The 16,374-nt window shown below is 38.9% G+C and overlaps 1 protein-coding gene across 1 annotated transcript in view; it reads right to left on the bottom strand.

Annotated features, from left to right (window-relative positions):
- MAST2 (microtubule associated serine/threonine kinase 2) overlaps window positions 1-16,374 on the bottom strand; it is a 200,870-nt gene that overhangs the window by 52,812 nt on the left and 131,684 nt on the right. Inside the window, exons 6-8 of the mRNA XM_034063620.1 lie at window positions 13,387-13,462; window positions 8,303-8,381; window positions 4,184-4,338 (exon numbers count right to left, since the gene is read on the bottom strand). Coding sequence (XP_033919511.1) covers window positions 4,184-4,338; window positions 8,303-8,381; window positions 13,387-13,462 — 310 coding nt within the window. The remainder of the gene's footprint in view (window positions 1-4,183; window positions 4,339-8,302; window positions 8,382-13,386; window positions 13,463-16,374) is intronic.

The following is a 16,374-nucleotide window of genomic DNA, read 5'->3' on the forward strand; positions in this document are numbered from 1 at the left end:
TTTAGACAAGAAACACTAGAAAGTCAAGGTCCTGAGCAGTACACAGGATAACTAAGAATATCCATGTTTCCTATTAACAAAAAACCATAAAGACGGTGAGTGAAACCAGAAAGGAATAAATTTACAAGCAATCACTTTAAAGAACCTTTTTAAATCAAGTTCATAGAACTCATTGCCTTGAGAGAGAAAACTGAGACCACCGTGACCTGTAACGTAGCTAGAAAATAGTTCCGTAAGCAACAGATGCCTTGTGCTTCCAAATATAAAACTATTTTTTCCTCTGGCAAACCCATGGATGGGTGAATTCCCGTTCTGCAGGGAGCACTGCCTGCTTCTCTGCAGCTTATGGCAGACAGCACCTTCCAAAAGCAGCAGCATGAAGTGATGAAACCATCAAGGTTTCTCAAGCGGTTAAAGCTGATGCTTAAGTGCAGTGAGGCGAAAGAGCTCCACAACCTGCAGGATCAATTTTTAACATAAAAATGGACTATGTGGCCAGTGGACTATGTGGCCCCCACTGGTGTGGTTCCACAACACCTTCTTCCTGTCTCAGGTATCTTTTTGTCAGATGCCCATCTTGGCAACAGGTATTTTCTAAGGATTGTCTCTGTATATTAATGGCAGGATCTTGTATGTCAAAAGTCAGGTTGAAGGACTGCATTTAAAAAGCAATATCCAGCAAAGAGATGAAGGAGCATATTTGATTAAGGATGATCTCATCTATTTCAACTGCATAAAAATTCACTGCTACGATCTTCAACCCTTTTCTCCCTAGACAACATTATGCTGAAATAGAAAAAGAGATCAAGAAAAACGGGCAGATTGGTGGGCTGAGTGACTGCATAAAGGCAGCTCCTGAAGAAGTCGTTATTAGTTAACTCTACTTTTATCTCTGACATTCTCCATGCATTCCCGTGTGTTAGCAAAATGTCAAGTAAGAGAACTGGGAAAAGATGGAGGGCAGCATCTCTCAACTTTAAAAAAAGAGTAATGATGTAAAGTTTGGTGCAAGAATTCACTCTCCATGCGTTTCATTCCTGGAAGAAAAGATCTTTTCCAGGGTAAGCCTAAGACTGTTCTAAATGAACTGAATGTAGCCTGGGCATCTCTAGTGTTCAATAACTTGGAGGAATTGAAGGCTGCATCACACACACAGAAAAAAAGAGAACAGTCAAGAGCTTATATTTAGGAACTACATCTGCAGGTAATAAAGAAATGCTCTCTTCCACTGAAGACACCCTGTAAGCACCAAAACAGGTGGGTCACACAGAAATATGTTCTTTTGTTCAGCATATAAATACTGGATCTACTGGAGATAGATGAGAGAACAGTCTTCTGGCTTCAGGAACTAGACTTTATAAGCATGGCACACTTTTGGATTCCAGTGCTGGTCTCAGGCTACCTCCTTACCCCTGCATAAGAGAGCAGCTGGAAAAGAACCAGTGCCACTTCTTTGGTGTAGAATTTAGAGTATCTTCAGGCCTTACTGGCAGACACCTCAATCAACGAAGGTGCTATCAACTTGGCAGTGTACATCCACCAGTGCTATCTGCCACAACCGCACACTTTGTTACTTTTTGCATCCACTTTGACCATTAAAACTGCTCTGTATGAACAGAACATTTGCAGCTAGGTACAAGAAAATGGTAAATTTGTAGTCAAGGTAGATTTTGGCAGGAGTTACATCTAGGCAATACTCTTCTCTATCCAGAAGCAGAAAAGGATCGTCTGATACTCCCGAAAAGGAGACCCTCAAAAACAATAGTCCAAGCATTTGACAGTGGCATCTCAAAATACCAGTTCCCCTCTATAAAGAGAGATGTAAGGTTGCAGTCATAAAGGATGAAAAATGAATACATGTTAACAGTCAGTCATAAATATCAGAACATCTTTTAAATTACAATGCTATGACTGCCAATTAAGAAAAACATCTGATGGATTTTGTTCATCTGCTTCCCATTACAGCTGATCAAATAAGCCCATTAAATGCTTATGGAAACACTACATTTTTAGAAAATTCCTGCTTAACTTTGAACTCATTAAGAGTTCAGATTTTATTTTTTCATTTTTGAAGTAAGTAAAAATATCCTCTCACTAAATGAGCCAACTTTACCATGTGGGCAAATACAAAAGCAATCTGTGCAGTGAGTAAGGTCTGGTTTTCACATATTTCAGTACTTGTTTGTTTACAAGGACACACAACCCTCTGTCAAAAAGGGTATTTACTCCTGCTCCAATTAGTCAGGTTGACCTATCCATTTTCCTTTGAGGTGCAAAGGCCAGCATGAATGCTAGCGAGTGGCAAGGGTGCTTTGGAGCCACACAGTGCCACAGTACCAGCAATAAGCAAAATGAAAACCAAATCAGGCACAGTAAGTTTAACAAAAATTAAATTACTTCATTCTAATCTCTGGCATACTAATAAGGCTGGCCATTATCACACTGAAAACCAGAGAGCTACAGAAAACATTCAAGAGAGGAGGAAGATTAATCATAGATGTATGACACACTGAATTAATCCAGTCTTGCCACAAATTATAAACCTACTATATGATAACTTTGCTTTTAAATTGGCTCACAAAGGTAAAATTCCAGCAAGCTGATAACCCATATTAAAAAGGAAACCATTAAAATCGGGCTCTTCATTTTATTGTTTATATCACTCTTGCATTAACAAGAGTGTCTCGTGCTTCATTATGGCAACAGTAAAATGTCTGTGTTAGAAAGGACAATAATTACTTTAGTGAAGTGTTGTCTACCTACACTAGCTGTCTTATCTATAAGGAATTAGTACTACTGCAGTTACGCTACTCAGCAATAGCATTAAAGAGTGCAGCAAGTCTGAAGTAGGACTATTGTTCAAAGAGACTTAGTACAAATCATATGACTAGTCTTAGTACATGGCAATTCGCAGAGATCACAGGCTAAGTGTGCTACTACCTACGTACTTACCTGCTCCTGTAGATTACTGTGTAACTACACTGAGTAGATCCATATGCAATTACCATGCAGCCTGCACTGAAGTTTAGAACATACAAATAATTACAAATAATCATGAAAGGTCAGCTCTGCCATGACACAATACTCACCATGGAGGCTTTTTGTTATCTTGGCCTGTTTCATATCCTATTACAAACCCTGGCCTAGGTCCTGAGCTGAGCACACTGATGCAGTATTTCCAGCTCACAGAGTTTCTGAGTCCTGTCCACTAATTTAAAGGTGATATCCACCTCTGACAACCTCAGATGAGAAGAAGGCAGACCTCACCTCCTTGTCCTCTACTTGTATAAATCCTTTTTCTTTCACAAGATGCTGTGTCCAGAGGTACACACTTTTAGACTTTCACTCACTTGGTCCCCCACTAAATGCATAGCAAAGCTTAAGGCTTTTGCCATTATATGAGATGTTTGTGGATTTATTCCACAAAGTTGTTGAGGCTTGCAAGGAAGATTGCCCAGAGAGGTTGTAGAATCTCTGTCCTTGGAGATATTCAACAGCCATCTGGACATGGTCCTGGGCAATCTGCTTAAGCAGGGGTTTGGACAAGATGACTCCAGAGATCCTTTCCAACCTCAGTCATTCTGTAATACTGTGAAAGATGAGGTTCTAGCTGCTTCTGGTTTTAAGTACGGAAAAATCAGCTGCACAAAGAAATAACCCCAGGAAAGCTATTGTTGAATAATCAGTTCTCCGAAGCAACCATAAAAATTATTCAACTCCTAATGCAGGAGAAATGTTTTCAGCACTATTACAAAATTCCTCTTGGGTGCAATTCCATTTAAGGTTTTGACTTGACCTACTCTAGTTTTCACAACCCTTCAGAAGCACTGCTGGAAAAGTTATTAACAGTGACTGTAACCACTTCCTTACACTCATGCAGCAAAATTCCAAGATGAAACTTCACTAAAGGGAATCTATCCTATACATTTAGCCTGAGATGCTTGTGGATCATGTTTTCATAGAGTTATTGGGAAGATACAAAAGCAGACTCTGCTAACCATTTTGCAACCCAAACCCTCAGCATCAGCTGTAAAGAATGTATACCCTTTCTGATTAGGTGACTTACACGTTTCATAACTATGTAACAAAACTACAATGACTTTTGTTAGATCTGAAAGCACACATAGAAATGCAACACATGCATCCAGTATCTTAAAAATTCAACAAACAACCTGAAGCTTACCTGAGACTGCGAGATCGAGGCCTCAAGGCTGGAGAATGGCGCCCTTCCTCATCAGTGATGCTCTCAGTGCTGAAATGCTTTGTCAGGAAATGAAGTTCATCTGCCGTGGGCTGAAAGGGCAGCTGGTGCAGCTTCTCCTGAGATGAGCATGATGACTGAGTACAGAAAAAAATACAGAAAAGAAATGCACTAAACGCATGCATAGGGGTCAGCTAATGAATGGAAGAGGAACGGATTCTGCAGGACACTGCACACTCCAGCGGAAAAGAAAGCTATTTATCAGACCAGGTGCCTCTTTTTATTGTTCTCATTAGGCTAATCCAACCCTTCCATACAATGACAGAGCTGGTGAGATCAGGAAAACTTTTGAGAGAAGGCTAAGGAACCATTGCATCTGATTCTGGAACTGTTACATCTGATCATGCAAGTAATTTACTATGAGGAGAAAGAAAGGAAGGTACAGGAGTACCAGTGCTACTCTGGAAAAGACAAGGAGGTTCCTGGAGTGGTGAGCAACTTTCTTTCCTTTTCCCTCATGCTGTCTTAGCTCAGGAGTTTCACTGGCATGCAGAATGCTATGGAGCTGTGTAGACGTGAGAGTTTTGCTGATTATTGGCTCTCACTGGAAATTGCTATTGTAAACGGGATTTTATTTCTCCCTTCCTTTACCCATCAGGCTTCTTCTCTAACGAAAAAGACAGTACCAAAATGTAGACAGCTGAATTTGCAGAGTTGTAAGATTAACAGACTCTCTCGTTAAAGAGTAAAAACAGTTTATTCATATGACACGTCCTGTGATAATGATACAACATGAAACTGCTTTAATCCTTGGAACCTCAAGAACCCTGAGAGTAAAACAAATATTTGTGGGAAGTTTTAATAACATCAAACAGTGGATGTTTTTGGGGAAAAAAGCAAATGCCTTTTTTTTCTTGTGTGATTTTTCAATGCCCCTTTCCATTTTACAGAAGTAAGACAATACATTATGTAAGGACAAATTAAAAATCACCTTTAAAAGCAAAGGGGGGGGGGAAGTGCTGAATAATCAGAGTAGCACTGAGTAACACCAATGGGCCTTACTAAAAACATCCCAACCTAAGTCCCAAGGCTCCTTACTGATCTAATAAGGAAAACCATGGAAAAATGTTTCCTTTTGCTACAATGACCCTCCCTCAAACTGGAAAGGTCTGTATCCTAGCATCAGAAGTATTGGTACCAAGTAATTATACATTATATAAAATGTATGGCTAGTGTGCTTCACTAGACTTACTTGCTGTTGACAGCTTTTGGAAAAGGAAGCTAAGAAGTATGGCCAAGCAATGAAAGCCAAATGCTGACAAGGCTTTTCACTGAGTCTTGCATGTTTGTAATATTGACAGCAAACACTCTGAAATCACCTAAACCAGGTACATCCAAATTTATCAAGGTAACAGCTATACTTGAAATGAAATAAAACTAAGCAGATTGATACAGATCCTGAAGAACTGTAGCCAGGATTGAGACGGAGATCTGAATGTGAGAATTCACAAACCTAAAGATCACATTCTTTCATAACAATATAACTGGATTGGCTCCAGAGCCCAAATCTACTCCTTCTGCACTGAACAGAGGTTTTTACAGAAAAGAACTCCCTTGAAAGCCTTGGGACATGAATGAGCTCCCCGAGTGTGGCTGGAACTGGAAGCTGCCCCTTCATAATTTTTCCTTCAGGCAGGTCTCAGTGCAGGGATCATGTTAGGGAGTCATCTCTAGCACAGTGTCCACACAGTGATGATTATATGGAATGTGTATCAGCTTACACTGGCCTAATCCACACTGAAGTCAAGATGAACAGGCTGGGTATTTGACAGCCTCTTTGCTCACAGCTATTTTGCTGTGCACACTGCTTATGTCAACAGAGCAGGAACTACTAAAGAGAGTGTTACAAACCTGCATTAGCAGGTACTCAAGTTCTGGCATTACAAATAGGCATCTTATTCATAACAAATTTAAACTAAACCTACCACATTAAGGGAAGTTAGCACATAATTACTGGCATTAGGAAAAAATCAAAACCGACAGTCTAGAAAAAGCATTAAAAACTTTATCTCTCTAAACAGCAAAATCCATGGGAAAGCAGTGCTAGTCAACTCACAGGTGATCAAACAAAATCTTCCCTCCACTTTCTCTCCTTAAAGGCAATCAGATCACAAAGTCTGTAATTCCAGAGTATAATTAAAGAAAGCCCTGAAGATAAAGACCTGAAGATAAAGATGATGAGAAATGGACTTCTTCTGCCAAGGGCTTCTCTAACAATCTTAAGGCATACAACCTTTCAATAAAAAAGTGTGAAAGCAAAGTGAAACCTTTCTGAAGTATTGATTTTTAAGTAATTACATCCCTGTATTCAATATTTGCAGCAGACTAATACGAACATCCACTGGTGTCTTAATTACAGATGCAGAATTAGCTAACACTTCTCCAGTAAAAAAAATTAAGCTAATATTACAGTAGCTTATATGTTGCTCTCCATCTAGAAAATGGACAGAAGATGAGATGTAACTGCGTATTGGCCCATTCAACTGATTGTTCTACATTTACCTAACTTGAAAGAAGGTCTTCTCCAGCTTTTTCAGTGTTGGCCTCTTCAAGGCCAGGTTGGATGAAGCCCTGGGTGACATGGTTTAGTGTGAGGTGTCCCTGCCCATGGCAGGGGGATTTGAACTGGATGATCTTAAGGTCCTTTCCAACCCTAACTATTCTATGATTCTATATATATCTGATCTTCATGATGTGTATGACAAGGATAAATGTGCATTTTTTAAGTGTCATCCCTTATTTGGAATTAGAAATAAAGCAGAATCTACAGATTTCCACTGCCTTTAGACTTCTCCCACAGGAGACTGAATGCTTTTTTTGGTGCCTTCTAACAGGACCAAAAAAAATCCCCCAAACAAACCTAAAACCATCAAAACCCACCTGTCTTGAGGGATGAAAGATAACAAACTGTGGAAACTGTGCAAGCTAGAGTGTGGGCAAATGTGTCCGAACATACAAAGCTATAGAGGTGAGAGTAACATTGCAAAATCAAATCTTAATCACACCAATTTATACTAACAGGAAACTTTAGACCGCAATTTCTTCTCTTGCTATCTAGACTGAATTTAATACTTGCCTCCGAAGGAACTGTGATGATAAATTTGTTTGAGAGGCACTAGAAACTTTATAGATTAACTTAATAGAACAGAACATTGTTCTCACAGGAAGAACAATGATACTGCATTCAGTGTAAGGTTTGCATAACGTATTGTATTGAGTCCTAATTAATGCAGGTATTGCAATTAGGAGCATCTTCTAAATATAAAGCTAGATGATCAGTAGAAATATTGTGGAAAGAGGCAGTGATACCTGACCACACAGTTGAAGACACCATAACACACATACAAAAGAGTGTTTCATTAAGACTATAGGTAGCCCTAACAATTCCAGTGTTTCTACACCTGGCTTTGCAATGTTGTTGTGTGGATAACCACAACATCTAGTATACACAAACTAAAGAATAAAATTCATTGTATAAAGTATCTGAGAGTTATAAGGGTTAACAGGGTGCTGCTACCTTCCTGGTAGTTAGTAGTGACATACTTGTCTTTTAAAAGTACAGAACTCAAGCAAACTGCAGCCAGCCTTTCTAATGATGTGTAAGAACTGAGAAGCTTTATTAGGTTTATTATCAGTTGTTCTTTCTGCTAGCCTGATAGCAGTGGTTTTCATACTAAGAACTTGAAAGCAGACAGGAATTTAATTTCCCAGTTACAAAAAAAGCTAAGAACTGGCTAGTAATTATGTACTATCTTAAGAGTCCTGCCACTTCGGAGACACTGTGCCTCTCAACTGATCAGTCGAGCCAAGTGCTGCACTGGGATTTCACCAATGCTAAAGGCAAAGTGCAAGATGGGAGGAGCTGGGAAATGGGAGGGAAAAGCAGCAGAACCAATAATTAAAATAATTTTAAAAATAATTAGTATATTAAATAATGTTAGCAAAAAATGAAGATCAGATATTTTAGTAAAGACTCAGAAGCTGATTTGTTAGGGTGTGTTTGTACAAACTGAATTGCTTGGAAAAGTCTGTGTCACTTACTGAAACTGTTGAACTGGGAGTGTTTGTTCCATATCCAGATGAAGGAAGGGAGGCCAAGGACCAGCGGCGTCCATCCGTTCTGGAGAAAAAAGGCAAGGGAAATTACTGTCAGGGATATATTGTGGCTCCATCTTAGAGGAAATTAACATTTTCCCGCTCCAAATCTCTTGACCTCACATTTTTATTAAAGTCTCAAGTTATTCAGATAAATGAAGTGCCCCATTTACAGTGACCTTTGTGAGAAACCAGCTAGGGCAAGTTTTCAAAAGCAAAAGTAAGTGACCTTGGAAAGGATAAAGCAAATGGGCATCAGATTCCTGCATTAAGTAGATGCTTTGTAAATGTTACCAGTTGTGCAAAAATTGGGGTTTCTAAACCAGACAAATGAAATCAGAACATTTCAAACTTATTTGAAAAAGACAGTCATGCTTAACACAATTAAAGCTTAAAATTGAGGGGGGAAAGTCAAATTAGATCAAGAATCAACTGAAAGTGGATTCATTCATTTAGTTAGTCAGAAGACATCCTGCCTAGCACATAACCTGACACAGCTGGTGGATTAAATCCACTACAGTAGATCTGAACAGAGCCAAGGTATCCTCTCAAAATACAGAGGAGAGAAATCAAAGACATCTCACCTAGGGTCTCTTTCTCTTCCAGTCAATATAACACTAGTAGTTATTTCCCTATGGCAGCCAAAGAGACATGATGCTCAGGGAAAACAGCCAGAACATCCCAGAGATACTGCAGAAAAGGCCTTGTTCTACCAATGTCAAAACAGGAATGACACAACTGCTTTGAGAAGAACCAGTAATGACCTCTCCAAAACCCTCTTCTCCCATCAAAACCTGCCTTGGTGAGGATGGAAACTGAACTACATTCAGCTCAGTCCCGCAGCTCTTTTTCTGCCTCTGATTTAATTTCAGTCTTGCACATATTTTGTGTCCTATAATGGACAAATGTGTCCTGTGGCACAATGGGATGGATGTTACAGAAGTCTCTTCCTCACATCTGTTTCCATTGGCTTGTTTCTTTTATTAAAATAGATTATCTTCACTTTATGACCAGTTACTGATAAATCAGAACAGTTCATCATTCTAGCTTTGGAAAGACTTGGGGGTTTTTTTTGGTACATGTGGATACAGTACATTTGCAAGTGCCTTATGAATAGGATGTTTGGTACAGGTCTGAAATAGTGCTTAGTGCTTATTAAAAACTCAGCTGTTACCATCCTCACAGTAATACTTCTCATCCCACTATCCACACCCACTGAACCTCATCCTCAGAAAAAAGTCCAGTGCACATCCAGACATAAATGCCTGTTTCTGTTTCTCACAGATCTAGTTCCTTTTACCCTCAGGCACCGATACACACCACTCCTCTTTGCCATCTATCTTAGAATAGAAGGGAAATAAACTCATTGTTTTACATCACTGAAAGAATGTCATGTCAAAGAAGTTTTTAAAAAGACTCATGCTTCATGCATTTACAAGAAGACAATCAAGCTGTAACACAGATTCCTACTGCATGCGTATGTTGTATCTAAACCCCATTTAGCCACAGGTGATGTTTTCTTTGGCAAGACAATGACATGTAAAAGAACAATCTCAAACAATTCCAAGAGAAATGAAATTCTTTTCTTAACCCTGAAAACTAACAAATATTAGCACCACAGTTGCTGAGTGATGTGGTCAGTGAGTGAACGCCAAACTTTAGTGATCTTCATTCAGCTTCTTGAAACATACATTTAGGTCAGTTGGGACCCTCAATCCCAAAGCAAGACAGCATGTTACTGTCTCAAACAAGTCACTGAATTTTTGCAAAAGGAAAGCCTAATCCCTTTCTGACAGACTTGCCTAAATTGTGCATTGAAATGACAGCAGAACATTCACTTTGTCGACAAAGTTTAAAGAAAAAAGAAATATTTCTCAGTTGGAAAATTAGAGGATACCTCTTCATGCTTGGGCTATTTTCTGCTGATGCAATCTAGGCAAGCAATGTGCTAAGCAGTCAGGACAAGGCATACCAGCTCTAGTCTAGCAGAAAAAAGTGGGATAAGAGTAGAAACCTCCCAATCAAAGGCAACGGGAAAAGGACTAGAAGGAAATTCCTCCTTCATTTATGCGAAGCATTTCAAAGTTACTGCAGTGTTTTGGTAATAAACATATTTTTAGAGAGACCTTGTGTAACGCTGCGGCAAGAAAGGATACTTGGAAAGACTTTTTAGGTCCTTTATTTTATTTATCATATTCCCTCTGCTAGTAAAATAAAAACATGTGAACAACAAATCTGGCCTCTAAAATGGCATTTTAATTAGTTAATTAAGGAGGTATTTTTATGGCAGCTAAATGCTGTTTAATGAACAGTTTCAAAACAAGAAGGTGCTAGAAGAATAACACATCTTCTCTAGAGCACTAGCTGTTTATCATTTTAAGCCTGCTTTGATTACCACAGAGTAGAAGCTGAATGCCTAAATGGGGTTATTACAGCACAAACTCGTTAGGGACACGGGCTCAGCTGCACAGAAGCATAGTTCATACACACACACAAGCAGCAGCAATACAGTACACATTACCTGTCTGCTCTGTGTCCGTGGCTGTATGGAAGAAATTGTACAATGACAGTAAGAGAGAGGGAAGTAAAAGATACACATGATTTCTGAAAGACACCTCATCCTCTGTTACTGCTATTCTACTAAGACCAGTTTTAGTGAATATGGACAGAATTGGAGGATTCCTGATCATGCTAACTTTGTGGCTATGACGCAGTCACTGAAAGGGTGTCTAGCAAGGGATTTCTTGGACAATCTTGCAGTACACTGTACTGAAATTGGCTTTACAATAAAATGAGTCTTCCAAATGGTTTTCCTGCTTTGTCCCAAGAATCAACTCATCCCAGGGCTATAATGAAAGAATTAGATCTACAAATGATGTTGAAACTGGGTAATAAGAAAAGAAATTATACAAAATCTAAGATGCAGAGAATCATCAACAAATCATTTCCTTGTTGGCAACAGGAGGAAATTAGGGATGAACCACCTCTTTAAACCCACCCAACACTGATCAGTGTACAGTGAAATATCCATTTGTCTGTGGCAACAGAGCACCAACATTGCAATTATTTAATACCATCATATAGAAGTTACTCTGATACCACTATGTGATAATCTAATAAATACATATTGGTATTGCTGGCATAGCTATTCAGGATGTAATGCAAGTAGAAAATAGAAGCAAGCTTCTCAAACGAGCTTTGCTTAAGTGTTCTTTTCAGTGACAGAAAACTTACCAGAGCAACATGCATACTGCAAAATGAACCACAGTATCCAATGGAACAGACTTAACCTTTATTCATCTATTTCTTGCAAAAAATAGATTTAAAAGGTGGAGAAGTGTGAAAGGGCATCCTTCAGGGTTTTAGTATTAAAACCTGTCATGGTTTGAGTATGTTCAAACCATGACAAAACCTTAATTGGCTGCTTGAAGTTTTAAAAAGCAAAGATACTGAAATATCAAGTTGAAACAGGATGTTCAAAAATTACATTAAGTTTCGACAATGGTTTCAGCTACAACTTTCCTCCCGTGTTCCATGGTCCAGAACTCCAGATACTGTGAAAACTGGTAAAAACTCAGTTGATTTTAATAGAGATTTAAATACACCCAGATCAAGCTCAGACACCTCTTTAAAAATAAAGATGGATGCCATAAGTCCATTTGAATTGTTTTAACAGCAGGTAAACCACTGATTTTTCCCTCTGAAGCAACAGGAAAATACATGTCCTGTCTGTCCCATTTTACATATGTGAAACATGAGTTTTCTTATTTTTTCACCAGCTTTTTCTTATGTAAGACTTGAAGACCAAAGTCTACTTCAAACAGTATTCAGGGACACCAGGTCTTCTAGCAAATCACCACAATGGAGAAAAGCTCTGGGATTTACCTGCTGTTCAGATAAAGTATGTACCTTATTTCATCAAATCCTAACTCTTTATTCTCCTTTGAAGTCTTGAGACCTATCATTTTTCTAACTACTCCTCAAGCTAAATCTGTCATTTTCAGAAAATCCACTTCCCCTCTGGATGATCACACATTTCCCATTCTCAGATCATTTTAACACAGATTGGGGTTTTTTTTTCCCAGCAGAGGCACAGTTTAGCAAATCCAGAATATTTTCTTCACACGTGAATCTAACAACCCTGCTACTATGCCCAAACCTGCTTGGGATCTCTCTTTTTTCCTGTTCATTATTTCTCCAAAAAAATCTAACTTTCTGTATCATTATCCATTTCTCCCTACCTGCTGGGATACAATATTCAACATACCATTTGCCTGCTTCTCCCAGCTGCCCCTATTCTTTCTATCTTATTCCTTACACTAAATTCATCACTGTAGTATCAGCTTTCTTTCCATCAGTTTGATATACAGCGTGACCAGCATTTGTCTAGCATTCGCTGCAGGATAGATGATAGCTTCACATTCAGATCTCTCAATGCTGCTGCTCTTCTAGACACTCTTGCAGACTTAGAATTTCAATTACCAGCTATTTTCCTCCTTAGAGTAATAATGTACTCTTGACACCAATGCCCAAGACAGCAGGGGAAACTATAAAGTTACTACCAGTTGGAAGGCAGCAAATGAAGGCACACACAGTTGTGCATGCCTAAATTTAGGTACATTTACATCTTTGTGCTGACACAGCAGAGATCAGTATATTCTGAATACACCTCAGTTATTCAGTAAGAACATCATCCAGGACTACAACTAAAATAAGGTTATCCCTGTCATAACAGGGTTTAATGTCATTATGACTAAACAATTTGTCATCTCACATGCCTACATGTCTTCCTGTTGGGAGAAGGTTGTCTCCTCCCTAGGGAATACTGACTAATTAATTTACTTCTTTTTCTAGGTCTGAGAAGCACAGAACACATTCTGGGTGCTGCCAAGATCTAAACCAAAACCAATAAAATAAAATTGGAAACAGAGAAAGTAAAACACAGTCAGAAAACTTCCAACCCATAGGCCATTTCTAACTAAAAGTATACAGACTATTTGCCAGTCCAAAGAGAATAGATCCTGCCTTACCTTCGGGCAGGAACAAAGGAAAAGTGAGCAGGTGCATTTGGAGAGAAGTTCCTGGGACTGTCCAAAGGGCTGCTACCTGTTTGAGAAAGTGGGAAACAAAAACAAAACACCCAAAACCCATTTAATTCACACTTGCAACAAATGGAGTAAGTTTTCGCTGTGCAGAAAGACTACGAACTGCAAGCTGTGAGGGGTAATGGAGAATATGGAGCTCGGAGTCTGTGATCATTTGAGCATTAGTTTGTTATAGAACTGTTCTGATATGGATGTATCAGTATTTTCCTTCCTTTTAAAATAATGTCAGGTGTGCATTTTCTTTCTCATTTTCAGATGAGTAATCTACCACTCAAACACAATACAGTCTTCTTAATAATTTGCAGTAATTTCTATATATAAGCTCTTCCTAGCCCTTCTCACTGAAAAACCTGAGTTAGAAATGTCATTGATGACAGTTTTGGGACTAATAAATACTAAGAAAGTATCTGTTCACAATGTTATGTCAAGGCTGAATGCAAAATTCACTGGGAAAAAAAAGAAGACATACCAAAGGGGTTGCACATGATAATAGAAGGACTAGACACATGTAAGATGATCAGGCTGTAATGTATCAGCATTCACCTTAACTACCACTTCTCTGAAATAATACTTCTACCATAAAAATTAAAGTTCCAGTGAATTCATTCAGCAAGGATAAAATAACACTTAGTTTCTCTTGGCAGAAAAGTATTTTCTCTGGGCTTTGTCATATGATGTGTAAGCATATGGGTGGTGAGTGGCATATTGCAATGTATTTTATTGCAAAGTAAAAAGCAACCATTTCACAGGAAGCCCTTCTGAAAGCCAGACTCATTTACAGACTAACTGCAGAAACCTTTGAAATTTATGGATGAATTAGAAGCTTCATGTCAGTGAGTGTGCTTTCTATCTGGCATATTCTTAAGTGGTTTGCTCTTTCAGATCCTTAATACAAGCACAAAAGAGAAACTGTACAGGGCAAATATATGCCAACAGCAATTTTTTTTGTGCACAGACAGTAAAATAACATTAAAATAAGAGCAGGAAAACTAAGCAGATACTGGATAAGCAATATACTGCAAGGTATACTGCAACTGTGCTCATCAGAAATGTTTTCAAATGTATATCCTATATAAAACTGATTTATTTTAAAAGTCAGGTTGAAAAGTTAAACTCCAGTGATGGGTCATACACAAAGGATTTGTCTCTGTTTCAGAAGAAGTACCACGTACCCAGCTTGCCCCCAACTCTGCACTGTTTGTGAGATTACAGTCCCATCCAGCACTGTACTGAAACTTAGACTTAAGGTGCATTAATTTCAACCCAAGCTATTAATACACCTTAACTGTTATGCTTAGCAGAAATGGCTTAGAAGCAGTGTGCTCGGTTGAAGGTAACATTCACTCACACTTCATCTATGCAAATGGTTCACAAAAATCTGCAGTAGCATCCCTCCACAACTTTCTGTGAGCAAGGTGTGTGCACACCTGGCATACATGCCTGGGCAGGCAGGGAGGAGAGGGAGAACAAGCGGATACCTTCTGGGGTGTGAGGATGGCCCCAGCACAGCACAGGCCTGCAAACTCCATCTGCTCTACAAGTCTATGAGAGGAAAAATAGCAGCTGGTTGAGATTAAAGCAGCCCCGGGCTGATCTAACATGTGTCAATGGGTGATGAGAGAACTGGAAAGGTAAGTGAATTCCAGACCACTCCACAATCTGCTTCATCAAGAGCAAACAAAGGCTTTGAGCAACAGGTTTTTCCTCTGGGTAGGTTTTCTTTTGTATTGTTAAGAATTAACAAGGAGTTCACAGTGTAATATAACACACTGCAAGTCTTCATCCAAAACTGGGTACCATTTAACCTGGTGCATCCCAAGTGGAAAGGGGAAAGAGTGACCAGAAATCAGTAACTGGATAATTTTTTAGTGTTTCATTTATTAAGCTTTGACTCATTTTAATTCTTATGGTCACAGTGCAAAAACAGAGACATTATGCTGCTTTTGAATTAAGAGAAGGCTGATGGTTTGACAGTCTGCATGCCTACAAGAAAGATGGATGAAGGCTACAATAGCCACAAAGAGAACAACTCAGTGGTGCATAAACAGACATGTTCTGGTAGCAGCACACAGCTAGGGTTAGGGTCACCATTTACTTGCTAGCGGAAAGCTGAGGAAACATTTTAGATCAATATGAAATGCAGCAGGACTGATGCCTTTCCACGGTTATGTAGGTGTAACAAAGCAAGAAAGACTGCCAGTTTTGATGGGAACCTTGGCCTTCCCATTTTCAGGCTTTACTGCTGACAAACTACCACATCAAGATGATCTTTTTGAACAAAAAGCCCATTGCCTAATGCTGTTCTAAACAAGCACTGAACTGTCACTGCCTTTTTATATCTTCATCAATCTCCTGTAAACTTTCCAGATTACAACCAAAATAGGATTTCGGAGTAACTGAGCAAATTGGGTAATGAGAGTTTCTGTATTTTGAAATAAAGCATGTGGGTGTTCGCACTCTTCTGAGCCTGCACAATTTGGTAAGAAGATACTACTAATTTTTAAGCAACTACTTTGTCAGATTTATATGGCATATTTCCTTTCAGACACTGGAATTTTAATTAGATCCCCAGTGAGTTGCTTCTAGTTTTAAAAATGAAAAGCAATTAGTTTTCTATTCAATTCAAGTCTGGGTGAAGCTTTTAAAGCAACAACAGGGAGAAGGGGAATTACTACTTTCCCTAAAATTTCCCAGGACTGCCACATCTGCTCTAGTCAAAGGAATTTTAATAAGAGAAGCCTTAGTGCAACGGACTTATTCAGCAAGACTGATCGAAACCCTATTTATTCTGTTAGCAAAGGTAAATCCCCCTGTTGCTCAAGGGTTATAGTTGGCTACTACTGAACCTGAAATGACTGTCTCTAGGGAGGCTGTTATACAGAATGATTGCCCATTAGGTAAATCAACACAGTT

This window comes from Melopsittacus undulatus, chromosome 6 (assembly GCF_012275295.1).
Source record: "Melopsittacus undulatus isolate bMelUnd1 chromosome 6, bMelUnd1.mat.Z, whole genome shotgun sequence".
NCBI lineage: Eukaryota > Metazoa > Chordata > Aves > Psittaciformes > Psittaculidae > Melopsittacus > Melopsittacus undulatus.